At 36.3% G+C, this 18,979-nt stretch overlaps 2 protein-coding genes across 2 annotated transcripts in view; one reads left to right on the top strand and one right to left on the bottom strand.

The window, feature by feature from the left end:
* Window positions 1-499: 499 nt before the first annotated feature.
* On the bottom strand, window positions 500-6,543 carry pdk2a (pyruvate dehydrogenase kinase 2a). Its single transcript, XM_079594782.1, has 11 exons — window positions 6,212-6,543; window positions 4,935-5,076; window positions 4,203-4,274; window positions 3,721-3,905; window positions 3,548-3,637; window positions 2,958-3,035; window positions 2,680-2,756; window positions 2,489-2,587; window positions 1,928-2,038; window positions 1,060-1,173; window positions 500-656 (listed from the first exon to the last, which is right to left on the bottom strand). The coding sequence occupies exons 1-11, from the start codon at window positions 6,327-6,329 to the stop codon at window positions 513-515; spliced, it is 1,230 nt and encodes a 409-aa protein (XP_079450908.1). The 5' UTR covers window positions 6,330-6,543; the 3' UTR covers window positions 500-512.
* Window positions 6,544-11,684: 5,141 nt separating this feature from the next.
* tbkbp1 (TBK1 binding protein 1) overlaps window positions 11,685-18,979 on the top strand; it is a 90,601-nt gene continuing 83,306 nt past the window's right edge. Inside the window, exon 1 of the mRNA XM_079594780.1 lies at window positions 11,685-11,835. The gene's annotated coding sequence lies outside the window, so the exon portion shown is untranslated. The remainder of the gene's footprint in view (window positions 11,836-18,979) is intronic.

Here is an 18,979-nt window from a genome sequence, read left to right as displayed (position 1 = left end):
ATTACCCATCATGGGTTGCATATGGATTTTTATCACCCAATCTTGGCCCTTAATCTCTGATTTCATGTGCTTTTAAGTTCCTTGGCACAGGGCTGTATTCACTTTCTGGTTCCAATAACTAGTCTAGACGGCCCTTGTCCGCTAACGCAGGCTTCAGAGAGTACATTTACCGTCTGGCTCACTTTTCCACACTGGAACGTCCACTAAACAGTCTTCCAATAAAGGATTATCTTGGCACTTTGTTCCACTTCATATGAGTTAGTATGGTCTGCAGGTAACACTGTCTGTGTCTAGTGTCTCAAATCAAAAAAATTATATGATTATAGTCATGGTAGTGGCGCAGAGGAAAACCATTGCATGCAACAACTACGGTATTGCTGTGAGACTACACGGCTTCACAGTGAGTGGAGACTTGGGGCTTTGCCATGTGGACACCATGTCCTTTCCCATTCACTCATGTCAGTAGGTCAGAGAACTGTCCTATTTCCTTCCTGGAGGCTTCATGCTTCTTTTCACTTGGCCAGTCTGAACCTGGCCAGGTCCAGTGGCTCTCGACTGGGAACGCACCAGTCATCTGCCCCCTGCGTGACCTCGTAGTTCCGCCGAGCTGTCTTATTAAACACAGGGAGCCTTTCGACTGAGTCAGTGGATAAAGCCTGAGGGGAAAAACATGATGTAATCTGTTAGAACACAACACAAAGTATTCTAAGTACTCTCATTTACAACAAGTTCCTAGCGTTTCTAAACGCGTTCCAAAGGCTTTAAAGCAGGGGTGTCAAACTCAGTTATTTGGGCACTTTCATTCATAAAACCTCTCCTGTGGCCAAACCTGTCAACATTGGACCCCATTGATTTTGAATTGCATGGACAAAATCAGTTGAAGCATTCTTTAAAATATCTTTCAAATATGTGTCCAACTGAAGAAATAAAGTCATCCAGGTTTGGAGCTCCACAAATAATGGAATGATGTATATGTTATGACCTAATTTTAATTTTCTGAAAAAGGACCGAATTTTAAATTTTAGGTAAACTATTAATTTAAGTAGGTTTTAAATGTACCTTCAGGTGAATGACTGCATCAGTACCATGGCCCTCCATAGAGTAGAGCTGGAGGTCACCCTGGAAGTACTTGGCATAGAGTCGAGAAATGGGCAACCCATAACCAAACCCAGCCTGTGGACGAAAGGTGGATAATATTATAAAGAAGCAGTGTTATTTTCTCTTTGCTACTTTTTTTAGTTTTATTAATAATTTGCATTATGTTTTTTTTTCTCCTTTCATTTTAGTTAATGTTTTAGACAGTCATTTTTTATTTTATTTTTGTAATTTTCTTGTTTTGTTTTTATTAATATGCCTGTATAGTTTTTATAAATTTTTATTTTAGTATTAGTTTCTGTTATTTTAGTACATGAAGTTAAACTGAAAAAAAAAATTAGAAATGTTGAAATTAAATTCAATTAAATGTTTTATTTCAGCTAATACTTATTTTATTACAAGTATACAAGATTATTATAAGTAACAAAAATATATTTTTTTATGGTTTTAGCTTTAGTTAAAGGAGTAGTTCACTTAAAAATGAAAATTCTGACATAATTTATTCACCCTGCAACAAGTTGTTTCAAACCTGTATGGATTTTTTTCTTCTGAAATCAGATGTACCTACTACAGTATATATGTCCATAGTGAATGTTCCTAATGCAAGTCAATGGGGTCCATCAACTGTTTGTTTACCAAAATTTTTTTTTTTTCAGAAGAAAGAAATTCATACAGGTTGGAAACAACTTGTTGCAGGGTGAGTAAATGACAGAATTTTCATTTTTAAGTGAACTACTCCTTTAACTATAATAACTCTGTGAAGATGACCGTTTACATTATATATATCTTGCAATTCTATTTGTATTTTATGTATAATGCAGTGAAGTCTCACCAGGGGAGCCATTTGTTTCTCATCCATCTGGGGTGTTGGTGCTGTGGAGTACATGTAACTGAAGAGATTCTCCATCTTTCTGAAAGGAACTCCACCACCTCGGTCACTCATCTACAAAGACAAAGAAGACATTGTTAGAATAAAAACTAGAAAAAAAGGATGAGAGAGTGAATAATGGCACAGAGAGAAAAAACTGGGCTAACAGTGAGAGGGGTGAGATGCAAGACCGACAGACGGGCAAAGGCCGTGACTTTGACCCCTGAACACAACTGTTTAGCAAGTGAAAGACTCAAATCAGCATTGTCAAGGTGACTAAACAACAAGGTCAGTCAGCTCTCGTGTACTGTGTTATGCAACAGCAGGTGTTTCACAGATAGGAAAATGACTGATGGCTCCAGTTACATCAGACTACAATCAATAAGGCGTCAGTGAACTGACAAATCCTATTAACTTTTTCTGAGTTTAACACATGAATGATAATTTAGTGGAAAATGTGCATAATAGACATCTTTTTTATTATAATTATTTGTCTACAACAAATTATGCTTGTTCAAAAATCACCTTGATGGTGAGGTCCTCTCCTCCTATGGCCACCATAACTTGAATGGGTGGAAGATTACTGCCTTCTTTATGGTTCTCAATGGTTGCCCTCATTGCATTCTGAGGAAGAAACCACATCGTCATGACAACATTCAGATCTTACGTAAACAGCATTGTTTCAGGGCAGAATATGATATGGGCTAACAGCTCACCTTGAACAGTTCAAATAGCATATGGTACAGATGGGAAGGCACATACACAATGCTGATAGCCTGGTTCCTGTTGTTAGCTGTAAAAGAAAGAGCAGTCACAGTGTCAATAAAACATCTATTATAACTTAGCTCTAAGCTATTATGCATGAAACAAATACTGTATAACCAATAGATGGAATACATTTAGATATTAAAATACAAAAATAGATTTAAATATATATATATTGTGATTTTACATGGTATTTAACATGAACATAATGATATTTATCTGATCTTACTGTTGAGTTCCTGAAGTACCAGATCAGGTGAGCAGAGGTAGTACTGATAACACAGCATCTTGGCACTTTCAAATGCATCTACATGAAAAATGTGTTGACATAATATATTTTAGAAACATATAAGTGTACGTGTATTGACTAAACAAATGGGTCACTGATTTTAAATGGTTTGTTAACCCAAAAATTACAATTACCCGCCCTCATCTTCAGAACACAAATGAAGATTTCTGTCCCTCCATTGGCAGCAAAGCAAATACCACTTTGATGCTTCAAAAAGAGATTGTAAAACTAATCAATATGAATTGAGCCGTTTAGTCCAAATTTTCTGAAGAGACAAGGTCGCTTTATATGACGAACAGATTGAATTTAGACTTTTATTCACATATATTATGGTGTGGTGGTTGCGTATGCTGTCAATGGAGGGACAGAAATTCAGAATTTCATTTAAAATATCGTAATTTGTGTTTCGAAGATGAACTAAAGTCTTACAGGTTTGGAATAAGGGTGAGTAATTGATTAAATTTTTTTATACTATCACCCACTCCTACATGTTTCTGGATTTTATCAGATATATATTTTTCACACTATACCTTTAACAACGTCTGCCACCTGACATTGAGAGTCTATACTGCCGATGGTATTGGGGTGAACTGGATTTGTGGCTCCATCAAATACAAGAGCTGAAAAATCAGAGAAAATAACATAAATACAAGCAATTTAAGAAGCACTGATGGGTATTAATTGGCCTTAATATTGTGCTTACTGTGCTGGTTTATGAGCATTCTGATGGATATCCGGCTCAAGTAGAGACGATCCAGGAAATACTCAATATTCTGATTAGTGACTGGATCTTGACCAAATACTTCTTTATATTCAATCACACCTTGGGCCATAGTGGGTACGACATCATTGTGCCTGTTTCGGATGTTGACCAGAGCATCCACAAACCTGTGTGCAGAGTCAAGAGTGTTAAAATGTGCAATGAAAAAGGCAAGAAATATGAAGTGTACATACTGAGTTTGACAACAAAGCCTATTTTTATGACCAAAATAATTTTCATGACAATAATTAGAGATTAGACAATCCTTTCAATTCTCAATATAATTGCCATTAATATAATGGCAAACAATGCAAAAATCTTGATGGTTGTAAAACATGCTTCTAAATATAATTTCTTGTTTTTCTTTTGATTTTGAGGCCAAACATAAGATGTTTTCATGAAATTTAGAATTCATTTCTACTTACTCTTCTAACACACTGTGGTCATCTGGACTTTTCTCCAGGAATTCCAAGATCTCCATCAAACTCTGAGTATACCTTAGAACACAAAAAAGGAATATGAAATAAATAAAAAATTTAACTTTGGGAAACAATATGTCCAGACTCTTCTGCTAACTTCTTTACAGAATTTGTGACATCATATAGACCTATAGGTCATTTAAGGAAATTATAATTAATACAAACTGCAAATCTAAGATCTCAGTTAAGAGATGTGCGATAAAGTATATTGCACTAAACGGATGCAATTCACAAAACAATAACATTGACCTCATATCTGTGGAAAAACAAGCGTTTAACAGTCGCATACCATAAATATTAATGGAAGACTGTTTTGTTTTTGCTATTCCTAAGTTTCCACTCTTCCTAAATGGAAAAACAAGGGTAAATATGACGCGTTTAAGCACGAGGTAGTGAAAGTGGGACAAAGTTCACAGCATACGAGTCCCTTCTTGAAGAAGTATTAGCTCCCACACCCTGACGTAGGATGTGGGACAAAGTTCACGTGCTCTACTACTACGTCACACAACTTTGAATTTGGCCTAGTCTCAAGTAGACCGCGGTGGTTTCGGATCATACTAAAAATAAATAACACGCCTCTGGTCATCTAATCGCCTTTTAAACAATCCCTCGTTTCTATAACAATAGGTTACTAATCTTGGTAGATCAATGTATACAGTAAAATGTTGTATAACTCACCAGCTGTGAACCATTTGTACAGAAGGTGTGGTAAGTAATCTTTTGGGGAGTAAGTTGATTTCTTTCATGATGTTTGACAGACGTACGGGCAGCTCTTGTCTCAGGAAAGCAAAAGACGTTTTCTCACATGCGTTGGTGGAACCTGGACAAATAACGTTACAACATGTAAAAACACGCTGGACACACATACATACACACACACTACACATGTGTCATACTACAGTATGGTATAAGTTCGCGACTGAAATGTATGCACGTTGGTCATAATGCAATTAAACAGTCGAATGCATATGCATAAACATGGCAGTGGTGCAAGGAAAAGCCTTGCAAACAGCAGTTAAATGATGCAACAACCGTCAGTATGAACAACAGTATGTGAACATTCCGACTTCCGAGTCATTACTGCGAATCGGATCTTTCGAATGATTCGTTTCAAAGAACCGATTCAGAAAATAGATTGAGCCACTACGACGTGTCGACGTCATTGCGTTTTCTCTGAGGTGCTTTAAAACGTTCAAATAAAACATTATTTTGGAAAATATAGCAGTTTAGTGCATTTTTCGTAGACTCAATTGTATTAAAAGGGATGTTTAATTTAATTTCTTGAGGTTCAGTTTGTTTCAGCCATTCATCTCCTAAAACAAACGTAAACATTACTAAAATTTATTTACATCTCGTACCTGAATTTTTTGAGTGTTTTAATAAAATGTTACTTATTAAAAACGACTAAAAAAAAAAATCAAGTATATGTTTTATTTAGCATTTTTGCTATTCTTAAAGTAATTTGGCTTTCAGCCCATAAGTCCTTGCTTCACTTCAAAATACTCTATCCCCTATTCAATTTCACGTTAGGGAGTTGTTGATTCAGTCAGATTTGTAAATGACTGTATTCAGTCTTTTTCGTAAACAAATTCAGACCGATTCTGTGAGCCGAGTCAGCGGATTCACTGAAAAGATCCGAATCAAAAGAACAATTTGTTCCCGAATCTCATAGCTACGGCTGGTAGAGCAGTATCAAATAATTTCTGCATCAGGTATATGTAAATTGCACGAGCAACATAGTCATGCACGTAATTATGAACGTAGTGCATAATAATGATGATAATATGCCATGATAAAACTGCTTGTTCTGCAACTGGCTAACGTAGGCTACACACGAACACTTCCATTGGCAATAATAGACAGCGCCTACTCAGGCTATAAAGCCATTCCTTATCAATCTAGGAATACAAATGATTTCATACACGAGCAAATAACACAGCAGAAAAAGCACTCACCAAAATCGAGAAACTGTTTCATGGAAAGTGGAGACGGTGAAAATTTGGAGAAGTGTTCGATGTGATGAGGCACATTAGCCAAAGCAGCATTCTTCATTATAAACCTGACGACCTTCATTTCGATGATTGGTTTGAAACTGAGATATACCAGATATAGCAGCTGCAGAGATCCCGTTTTATCAATGGCTATGATGTTTATAATGCATGTACTGCCCTGTATGATGTTTAAGAGGCAGCTGTTCTTCCAAGAACACTCAACAGCCAATCAGAGTCCGAGTTTCCTATTACTACTCCAGATCCGTCCAATAGCATGTGGAGGCTTAAATAAGCATTCAGTGAGAGACATAAACACGTGTATTATAGTCCTCGACCACTGTTGTTTGCGTCCTGAAGCTCATCTGTTCTTTACATCATAAACTGTCTGTAATGATCATAATGAAAACCATTAAAGCTAAATGAATATGCTTATCATGTAGGCTACCTTATTAATTTTAGCACATTGTAAAACATTAATTTGAGAACTTTAGTTTAATTAGACTAAGTGCCTTCATAAAATCAAGTGCAAAAGTTACAAACCGTGGTATTAAATGAATTACACTTTATTAAAGTCATTTAAATTTAATTAGCCTACTCAAGTTGAATCAAGGTAAAAATTACGATAAATGTACGAAACATTATGAAATTAGGCTAAAACTTCTTTTGAACTTTATTTTACCTCACTGATCTTTTTTTAGGACACGCAGGGACAGATCAATATTATACATAATATAATGTTCATATCCAAAGTTTTCTGTTTTGAATGGTGAATGCGTGTTTGAGGACATTATGTTCTATGAAAGTTTCCCAAATCCTTTCTTGCATAACCAGGGCAGTCTCGATAAGAGACAAGTCATGCATATTTCACTCTCTCCTTCCAGCCAGCAAGTCAGCTGAGTAAATCAGAGGTTCCCCACATTTTTGATTTGAGCTTAGATGTATATAAATGTCTATCTTCAAATGCAATTGATCAAACCAGATTAGTCTGCAGATTTCCCTATGCATTCATAATTATGGGTTATGCAGTGACTCATCAGATGATTTATCACAACGGAGACCTAGATGAATCAATCATTTTTTTTTTTTTTTTTACAATGTAGTGGCTCTTTCCATGATTAAATCATGACAAATAACGTTTCCCATATGTTCAGCTATGCAGCTCCACGCTTAGCAAGTTATCCAAGGCGCCACCTTGTGGTCAGTTTTGGAATATTTTATTTATCCTTCCACCACCGTAAATGGGGAGTAAACCTGTTATTTTAGAGCAACTCTGGCCCTTGAGATTTACTTTCCTTTATTAGAAAGCTGCAGGCAGATACGTTTTCTCATGGTTGGAGATCTTGAGGAAAAAAACAATCAGTTAAATGTTATAGTAAAACCATAGCTGTTAACACACTTTATTTGGCACTAAAGCATGCTATTTGGCTCTATAGTTTTAAAACGCATGATGGAGTACATTATGGTGTACCGTTGTGTTAGGCTAAATAATAAAAGATCAGTTGTAGTACATTTATTTGCCTTACACTGTGTTATCTAAACTCCAAAGCATCTGTATATGCAGTATGCAGTGATTGTACAGCCATTAAGACCTGGGGACCATGGGGAGAAGAAAACATGCCCAGTGGAAATTTCCTTTATGATCAGACACGGGTCATTGATGTGCTGGTGTACGTCTATGAATGGAACAGCCTAGAGCAAAATGTCAAACTCGCTCTCAGGCCATTCCTTTTCAGGAGCTATTTTCACAACAAGTAACAGATTCCACAATGAATCCTTTTAAATTACTTCTATGCAGATTTGATATTCAAAAGCATATATTTAATATCTAAATAACTTTTATGATGATTAATTCTAAAGATTTTAACTGTAAAGTTAAAGGAGAACTCCGGTCAATTTTAACATTGAGCTCATTTTTTTTGTAAATTTGGAGTGCTGTCAATACAGAGAACAACGACAAAAATCGGTGTTGCCTACACTGTTATCCTCTTTTTAAAATTTGCACCCTGTTGACTTCAATGGGGCAAGTTTTAAACCTGCTTTTAGCCTCTTAGCATTCTTGATGTGTCATTACAAGTGCCCAGCCATGTGAATGATTCTTTTAGAGTGAACACGGTGAATCTGACTGCAGTAGATGTGAAAGATATGAATAAAAATGATATTATTTCAGTCAGCGCACATACCTGTATTTACATCCTGTTTTCGGTCGAAGTCCAAAGTAGTCGATTGTCGAGTTCACGCGCGTGATCATATGTATATGTATATTAACCTAAGAACTGGTTAAAGGGGGGGTATAATGCCCTTTTCACACGATGGAAAATAAGTATCTGATGTCCTCAGAGTGTGTGTGTGAAGTTTTAGCTCAAAATACCCCACAGATATTTTTATATAGCATGTTAGGTTGTCACTTTATTTGAGGATGAGCAAAAACACACCGTTTTGTGTGTGTCCCTTTAAATGCAAATGAGCTGCTGCTCCCGGCACAGGGGGCGGAGCTTCAAGATCTTGTGTTCTTTTACCTCACACACACTGAAAATTTCACAAAAATTTTAGCCTTTTATGTTCAAACCGACTCAAGAAGAAGTGACAACATGTACATTGACATGACAACAGGACATTTCTGAATGGTTAGTTCAGGGTGCGATTTGTGAAAAAAACAGAGGGGGGGGGGGGGATAAAAAATGTAGCCGCGCTAAACGCCTCATTCGCACCGCAGGATCTCTAGACGCACGTCTTTACATTGAAATCACTCGCGCCAGCCTCAATTGAGTGAAACACCGTATGTGTAACTTCGGCCATTCTCAGTGGTGTGACTGGGACTCTAACTCTGCTTGTCATCATAGAAACAGATAATCAGATTGTGATGTTTATTCCCGCTTCAGTAATATGCTGAATATGCTGCCTTCCTTTCGACACACACTGCCCAGCGGACCTGCAACCGTCTCGCAAGTGTTGATAGGCTATTACTCGTGAGGTGTAACCAATCACATTGAGCATCAGAGCCAGCCAAAGTAGCGCATTTTAAAATAAAATTGACTTTAATCAAACCACGGATCCGTGACCGTGATAAGTTTTGTGATCCGTCTCGCAGTCGCCACTAGTGTAGTTGCACTGTTCACTTTGAGGGGGGGATAAATTTATCCACACCGGGGATAAAAATAATTAAGCAGAGGCAGGGATACATTGACCAGAAAGGGGGAAATCCCACGCATCCCCCCCGGCAAATCGCACCCTGGGTTAGTTGATGAATTTATGCAGATTATGTGTAGTTATCTTCTAGTCATTGATTAGCATATTCTGTCATGATAATCTATAAATCGTTTTCTGGGGTCGGGGTTTATGTAAATTTTAGGGTTGGTGATGTCACTAACCCGGGAGGAAGCTCGTGTAGTTCCTACCAGACGTTTGTTGTAGTCCTTTTCTTTAAAAGCAAATATCTCCCTTTGCTGTGAACTTTGAGCGTTGTAACTTTGCAGATGTTGATTACGATCAAACACAACATTACACACTAACTACAGTTAGAAAAGTCAAATCATAATCAACCACCCCTTTAAGTTTAAAACTTGCCCCATTGAAGTCAACAGGGTGCAAATTTTAAAAAGAGGATAATAGTGTAGGCAACACCGATGTTTGTCGTTGTTCTCTGTATTGACAGCACTCCAAATTGACAAAAAAATTAGCTCAATGTTAAAATTGACCGGAGTTCTCCTTTAAGCTAAGTTACAATATACAGTGGTGCTCTCAAAGACCCCTGCCTGCCATGAAACATGAATAAATGCTACACATTCTCTGAGTCTAAATATGCATAATTACTTACTACATAAATATGTCAAATGAGTCGAATGTGAGAATACACAGTATTCATGAAGGCAATACCAAGATGACATACTGCATCCAGTGAGAATCTATAATGTATAAGCATACTTTGCTGAGGAGCCGTCAGATTTGAAAAGATGGAAATGTATTTAAATCAAACATGCGGAAAACCAATATATAGCCAAGATTTTGTCTAAAATGTAGGTTACTGCATATTGAAGTGGCCCTATTGCTTTTCCAAATATTGCATTTCATGTTGTGTGTAATATAGCTGTTTGTGAATGGAAAAAAGTTTGCTAAGTTTCTTCATTGGCTGCCTCACGATGTCTACTTTGACCCGCCCTCAAACACTGTAGTTGTAGCTGAGGCCTGGAAGTGTTGTGGACATGTTGAGAAGACTCTGTTTTCAGTGCTGTGAATCCAATTTGCGTGCACTTCAAAAGGATAAGGACTTGCGCTGGAGTTGATGAGGAAAAACCGATGCCATCGTTCTTATCACTGTGTATCAAGCATCGAGGAAGTCAGAGCTTAAATTCAGATATGGAGGTGTTTTGTTTCCGAAATTTCCAATACGCGCTGTAAGTTGTAGACCAATCATAACAGACTTGGCCGTCTGACCAATCAGAGCAGAGTATATGCTCACGGAAAGGAGGGGTTTAGACTGATTCTTCGAATGAACTGTTTTCAGACACTTTGGTTACGTTCACACTGCAAGCCCTAATGCTCAATTCAGATCCGATTTTTTTTGTACAGATGTGCACGTTGTTTTGAATGTGGACAATATCAGATTCCAGTGTGAACAAATCATGGTCCTGAACTGAACCACATGCAATATTAAAATTAAAGATGAGAAAAATGATGTTAAAACTGATGTAAAAGTCGCATGAATTCTAATATTATCATTCAAACTGAGGTCACGTTGCAAAACATCAGACCTGTATCGGATTTAGGACCACATATTTGGAAGTGGCCCAAATCAGAATCGAAACGGTCAGATTCCGTGTGGTTTGTGCTGTTCACACTGTCATGACAAAAACAGATCTGAGTCGCATGAGCAAAAAAAATCTGATTTGGGCCACATTGTCCTGCAGTCTAAACGTAGCCTTTGAAAAATGAGGTTATGTGCAATGTATATTGAGAAACATTGTTGTTGTTTTTTTTTTCCTTGGATGCATGGGATGCATTAATGCACCTATTGCATTAAACCTAAAAAAAACAAAACGGGGACCCTTTAAAATAGCATAATTGGGGCACTTTAATGTCTTGTTTATTGTATAAACTTATAACTTATAAACGAAATTACTTATTTTTTTAACATACTATTTTTCAATGTTCTTGTTGGGGTCAAACTGATCCCAAAATAAATAATGTTCTACTTCTTGTTAAAAGGGTTGCAGCTTCATAAATATCTCTATAGTGGCTTCTAATTGGGTCAGATGAAAATATACGCGTTTTAGAAGGGACAATAACAGGTTAATATACTATATAATGACTATTTCTACTCGCACAGGAGGAGTCTCTCCGAAACAACCAGGAAGTAAAGCCCATCTAAACAGGACATGCGGGTTAGGTATATCGCTGTAGTGCCTGACTCTGTCGGTGATGTTTTCTATTGAATCTTCAGCAGTGGCGCTCAAACTCTCTCTGATTCCTCACTGAGAGCATCTCAACCAACAACAGCAGCGGAGAGCATCAGGCTCATACAATTAACCAGCACTCCTGGGGTGCCTGGCCCTTCACTGAAGACATGTCAGCAAAGGACGGATCTAATCACAGTGAGTGCCTTTATCCTTATTTTTCATGTAATATGTGTTTTGGTGTGTATGCTCGGAGTATTGCAGTGCGGGTTACACCATTACGCGCTTTACAGTGGCAAACAGCGCACAGCCATGTTTTACTGAGTGCTCTACAAATGTCCGTGTAAATACAACGCAAGGCGACAAGGGAAGCATTGCATGTTCAATATGCAGTAACATATTTTCATATAGTAGCATCTCTTCGTTTGTTCAAATAGGCTATGAAAACGGGCAGTTTTTTGAAACAAAGGGAGACGTTTGCGGTTTACATCAGCATTGCTGCAAGTAGATCGTCAAATGCAACAAAAAACTGTTCTGGAATGGATCTTTATGAAACACGGCGAATTGAGATTAAACGACCATGGAAATTATATTTAATGATTTATTTCACGCGGTCAATAAGATTTGCCTCATTCAATGTCACACAAAAAATACCAGTCTATTGGGAGAAATAACAGTGGATGATGTGTTTTGTCCCGTACAACACTATAAATAACTTTTTTCTTACTGTAGAGCTCTCATGCATGAAGGATGATGTTCAAGATTGCATTCCAACACACAGTTTTGTCATTTATTGGAGGAAAGGTTTATCTTAATATGATATATTCAAATCGATATATGGCGGAAAATGTGTGAAAATAGAAAACTTTAGCCATGAATGAATATATCATTGGCATCATCAGCGGGTTCGCTGTGTTGTGTAATGATGAAACAACAATAGTCCCTGCACAACCGCATTATAGTGAGCTGACGTGGCGAGCGTTATAATCCCACTTAATATAATTGTTTCAAAGCATTGAATTGTCCAGTGCTGACAGTCTTTAATTCTAAATTTAAAACGACTATTGTAAAAGTGACCAAACACTATAAATATTTGTAAGTTGTGTCCAGGTCGTCTGTTGTGTGGTTTTAGCAGACGGTCATTTGTAACGATGCACTGGACAGCTCCAGGTGCTGAATCGTTTTAAAGAGTGTGATTGCTTATAAAGGGATTATACATGTAAGATTTACATTTGAAAAAAAGGAATGACATGCCCTGAATTTGGTAGAGCTTTATTTTTTAAATATCCAGAACAGAAAGATGAGTCAATTATTTTTATTTAAACATTTTAATGGACAAAACATTCTTAAATGCTATACTGTAGTTCACCCAAATATAAAAGTTTTGTCATTATTTACTCCCCCTCAACTGTTCTAAACCTGTATGAGTTATTTGTTCTGTTGAACACAACAGAAGATATTCAGAAAAATGTCGGTAACCAGACAAATCACGATAACCATTGACTTAAAAAAGTAAAAAAATACTATGGAAGTCAGTGGGATCCATCAACTGTTTGGTTACCGGCATTCTTCAAAATATCTTCCTTTGTGTTCAGCAGAAGAAAGAAATTCATACAGGTTTGAAACAACTTGAGGGCGAGTAAATGACAGAATTTTCATTTTAAGTGAACTATTTCTTTAATTTACAAAGAAAATTGTCAAATATTGTTGAAATGTTTTTTTTTTAATATCACCTTTTAATTTTAGTGCTAGGTTGGCATGGCATATTAATAATAATACATAATTTAATGACATATCCAATCTTGTAATATCTGAAACATTATACCTGTACTTATAAGTTCTGTAAACTAGCTGCCAGTTTAACAAAAACAAATGTATAGTGTGTCTTTTGAGCATTGTATTGTTTTAGCGAGGAGTGACTGCACAGTCAAAAGATGCTGTCTGGTACATTGTTATTCTGCTGGAACTCTTGATAAGTTGTCTCTGATCGCTGCATAGGTCTGCTAAACTCATTTGCAATGTTGAATATGCCACAAAACAAAGCTTCTGAACGAGCTTTGTTTTTGAAAAGCGTGATTTCCACTGCTGACAGGCATTATGCTTTCTCCGTTGCGCTGCGTATTGAAAAGCGAAGTAGAATGGCTGACTGCATCATGTTTTAGGAATTCCTTGAAAGGAAATATTGGCAAGAAATAACGGTGGACTTTGTTGTTTCGCAGCAACTGCCCTGTCTTTTCTTCTTCTTCTCCTCTCTGTTTGGAGACTTGACTTGATTATTGTGCATTTAATTAGTAGCATCACTTTTTTTTTCTTTTTTTTTCTGGTGGGAGACTGTCTGCATGGAGCTAATTTAAGGGTCTGACGTTGGGAGGTGAATCACGTTAGCCTCTCAGCTATTCCCAGTCACAAAGCACTTCTCATGTTGCTCATTATTGCAACATGTTATTATGATTTATGCTGCTTTGAAATGGCTATTTTCAGACCTGTGAAAAGATACACCGTCTTTTATACTTGGCGTTTTCTTTATTTATTTTTGTATCCACCTATAAGAAAATGGCCAGCTGTGAGCAGGTCAGTGTAAGTGTGTGAGATAAAGATCAGTTTGGAGGAGAAACAGCAATCGGCTGAATTTCTGATAAGGGTCATTTGTAAGTGGCAAGAGACGAGCCTTGCCACCCGCGTCTCCTCTAAAAAGACTTTCAGACCTTACTGTGTAGTCCTTTACCTCATCTTGCTCATACAAGCAGATGATACAATTTAGTATTGAGCTAAATAGCACCAAAAAGTTAGAGGTACATCTTTGAGCTGCATGTTTTATACAAGCTAAGTAATTTGTGGCTTTCAACTTGCATTAATTTTTCATTTTTTTAAAAATCCAAATGCCATAAAGTAGTCGCAGGCAAGGCTTGATTGTCTTTTGCTGTACTCCTTTGATAGTAAAACAGCTTAAATTCTGCATGAAACGGAAGTTGCAATAGTCTTTTCCTCTCTATTGAGACATATATCCTAGAGAAATGGCTTCAAGAACAAGAACAAATTTAGGGCGGGACTTGAATTTGCCCATCAGGAAATGATTGGATCATTGTTGTTTGCTTATTACTGTGATCTCATGTGATTGACAGGTTGTAGCCTTTGCACTGATAAAAACCTCATCACAGAAGAGATGTCATTGCAACTGGAATGGCAAGTTATTTTGATTAAGGTTTATTAGGGAACGTGAAAAAAAATAAAAAAAATAATGATGTGCGCAATAACCCATTTATAATAAATACTGCAATGTTCCAAAAAAGATAAGAATTGTCAGTTTTGATTTCATGCTAAAAAAAAAAAAGTTGCTGCCTTAAACATCCAAGCTGATTGTACTTAAAAACTTAAGTTATTTAAACTTAAATTACATTAAACTGACTTTTAAAAATGAGTGTAATCTCTTATAACTTATAAGAAAAGTTGAAAATTGCTTAAATTATTAATTATTAACTAAATTGTTAGTTAAAGCAGTGTAAAAACATATGGTATGGAAGCATGTGGGTAGCAATATTCAATTTGAAATGTAATATGTAATGACAATGCATTTCTGTATTTAAATTTACATTTTCCATTACATTTGTGCAACGTTTGGTGCAAAATGAAATGAAAATTCAATTATATAATTTACATTTGCCATTTTATACACTAGTTTTAATGTGTAAATTGAATACATATTTTAACGGTTTATAAGTTGCAAAATGAAAATGTATTACAGAAATGAGATATGTTTAACATGTTCAAGCGAAAACTGTAGCAAAATGATAATTTAAATGTAATTTTTCTTAATTGCATTTACACTCACAGTTACAGTTAAGACACTTGCGATTGCATTTCCATTAAGTGTCCCGCAATAATGTAGCAAAATTCAATGTGCAATTTGAAAATGCATTCTGACCCGATCCGCCTATAATATTACTATAATATTAAAACTAGTGTATGAAATTGCAAATGTAAATTGTGTAATTTTTTTTTTTTCATTTTGCACCAAATGTTGCACAAATGTAATGGAAAATTAAAATTTAAATACATAAATGCGTTGCCATTTTACATATTGCATTGTCATTTTGCATATTACATTTCAAATTGAATATTGCTACCCATATGCTTCCATACATATGTTGTCATAACTTATTGATCATATAATTTTTTACAGTGGAGAAATAATTTAAATGTACGCTTTTGTCCCAGCTGACCCTGACGAGAGGACATTCTGTCAATCTCTGTTTCTATATCTGCGACATCACACTGGCAAGCCTCACCCACATTGAAATCTGATTGGTCTAAAATCTTGCTCCTCATAATTATACATTAAACTTCCACCATAATCACTTTAGCATGCCCACTTGTAATACACTTACAAAGTACTTCAGCACCCTGTGGACAGATAATCATGATTCATGGCCAAACTAGTATGATTTCATTACTTTCTCCGGTTCTTTCATACCTCCCATGCATAATTTAGTGTTATGTTTATGTAAGGTACTTGCGGCCTGGCAAACTTTTGCTTGTGGGCCATAGCAACTCACAACGAGCCCTCCATCAGGATGGAATATTCATGAACGCCTGGGCAGGTCACACAGGCCGATGCAAAATACGGCAAGATTAAAATAGAATGAGTCGCTCAAGGTGATGTGTAGCTTTTTCTCCATGGCCATCCTTCAGACGTTTGACAGATCTCACAAAGCTGTCAGAGAATTCAGTTCCTTCTTCCTGCCTTTTGTTCACATTCTCTCTCTTTAAAAAAAAAAAAAAAGTTGCCTGAGGTCCCTCAGTACAGAACAGATGGTAAAATGTCCCGTTTGATCTTCTTTTCAGGTTTCAAGAGTTTTCTGGCTGTCGTGTGAATCGCCAACATGCTTTGGTTGTTTGAAGACACAGTTTAAGTGCAGGGCATGAATTGGCAATAAGTAGTCAAATGCTTTTTATAGTTATCAGGGCTTCTCTTGCTATCTTGTCTGTGATGGTCTATCACTGTGTGAATCTTTCACACAGCCAGACTAACAAACTGCTTGTAAGTGACAAGAAAAAAATTGAAAAAAATCAACAAAACTATAGTTTTAGGGCTAGTGGATGTCATTTGGCCTAACAGACTAGAGAGGTGTTGTCACATTTGGATTGTTGAAGATTTTAGTTGTTTTCAATATTTAGTTGTGATTTAAAGATTGGTTTTAAGTAAATGTTCAATGAAAAGTATTTTAATTAAACTGTAAATAAGTATGCACAACTGCATATCCAATATCGGCTAATACCGATAAATTTAAAAATAAATCTCAATATTGACTAATGATACCAATATATATACCATTAATCCCTTAATGTTAGGCATTGTTCCTCTTTTATATTGTGGATAATTATACCTAGCTAAGAGTCTGAGTGTGGAGTGTCTGGGTCAGCGATATAAACAAAACCTTTGCAAAACCCTGTTAAAGACCGTTGTTTTCCATCAAAAGTATTATGTTTATGAATTCATAGATATCATGGAGTTGCTTTATTGCTTGGCATGTGATAAACATGACAATGATAAACGTTTAATTATGTTTTTTTCTTCTTTTTTTCTCATACATGTTTCTACAAATAACTTTTTGTTGTATTTGTAGCTGGGCCAGAGAAAATGTTAGTTGCCCAAGTAAAAATCTCAACTGGCCCATTCAGGCCTGCAGGAAAATCCTTCTAGTCAAGAGTTAGACCGTTTTTTTTTCTGCAGTTTGAAGCCTTTCTGCCAAAATTGATTGATTGCCGGATTGTCAAAGGCCCGGCTGCTTGGCAGGAAGCAGTTTTTTCTCATTTGTGAGTACTTCAACATATCAGAGTCAAGCGGATGGAGCGATTTTTCAAAGATGACATCTCCATTCTGCCCTCATACTTATGCCGTTCCTGCGGTTTGCATTCATCACCGTGTCAAGATAATGCTTTGTCCACACACTCTGAATACGGGTCAATAGCAAGGTTACGGTCATCTGATTGAAGCCCAACCAAATGTTCCCCCACCATGCCTTTGCATTGTAGGTAGTAATTTATCACATAGGAACAGTGAAAGGATATTCACAGTACTTTAGAATGACCTCTGGATGTGGTTGGGTGGACAGACAGGTGCCCTTTGTATTCTCCCTTTCAAAACGCTGACGCTCTTGCGGATATATCAACTCCCCTTCTCTTTCCATTTCATTCTCCTCATTTTGTTACCTACCTACCTACCCATTTTGTCTTTCTCTGATAGCCCTCGCTTGTTGTGCTCTGTCATTTCCCCTCTATATCCCCACAGTGCATTTCAGTTTATCTTACATAACTGGATCAGAGGTGATGACCTTCACACTCCTCTATAGAGTACAGTCCCTCTCTGGGAATTGCTGGCCATAAGCACAGGAACTGATGTCTTCTGTTTGCTTCCTCGTTTGAATCTGGCTTGGGATTGTCATTTATGAATGACATACATACCACAGATAAAGACTACATTATGTTAATAATCTGGGGTTTCTTGATAATTAGGTTTTAAGGAAGCCCTTTATAATTTCTCTGGTTTACATTCAAATGCATTGCATGGTTTAGACAGCTTAGACAGCAAAATAAACTGTCTTTTTGTATTTAAAGAAGACTTTTATGCTCACCACGGCTGCATTTATTTAACAGAAAGAAAAGAAAAAACAGTAATGCTGTGAAATATTATTACAATTTAAAATAACGGTTTTCTTTTTTAATAGTATTTAAAATGTCATTTGTTTCTGTGATTGCAAAGGGGAATTTTCAGCAGCCATTACTCTGGTCTTCAGTGTCACATGATCTTTCATAAATCATTCTAATATATTGATTGGTTGCTCAAGTCATATTATTATTATTATTATTATTATTATTATTATTATCAATGTTGAAAACAGTTGTGCTGTTTAATATTTTGAGGAAACCATGATATTTTCCCCCGATTCCTTGATAAATAAAAAAGTCAAAAGAACAGCATTTATTTGAAATAGTTTTTTTATGTAATATTTTATTCCTTGCTGAATAAAAGTTTTAATTGCTTAAAAAAAGTATACTAATTCCACACTTTTGAATGGTATTGTATGTGTGCATAAACCAAAAGTTAAATACAGACCTTCTATTGCAAAAAGTCACTAAAAAATGGTGGATGTCACAAAACGGTGGTTAGATATAAATCTAGAAGAGATTTTTAAATTGAAATTTATAGATTTATAGACCTCTGAGAGTCCAACCGATTGTTAGCATGCTAATGCATAGCATTCTGAAGCATTCTCTGAGAAGTTACAATACATCCCTACATGCATCCCATTCAAATTGTCTCTTTTAAATATAATATTATTTC

Source organism: Phoxinus phoxinus, assembly GCF_949152265.1.
Source record: "Phoxinus phoxinus genome assembly, chromosome: 21".
Lineage (NCBI taxonomy): Eukaryota > Metazoa > Chordata > Actinopteri > Cypriniformes > Leuciscidae > Phoxinus > Phoxinus phoxinus.
The sequence above is the reverse complement of the archived record's forward strand: the minus strand, read 5'-3'. Positions and strand labels throughout refer to the sequence as shown.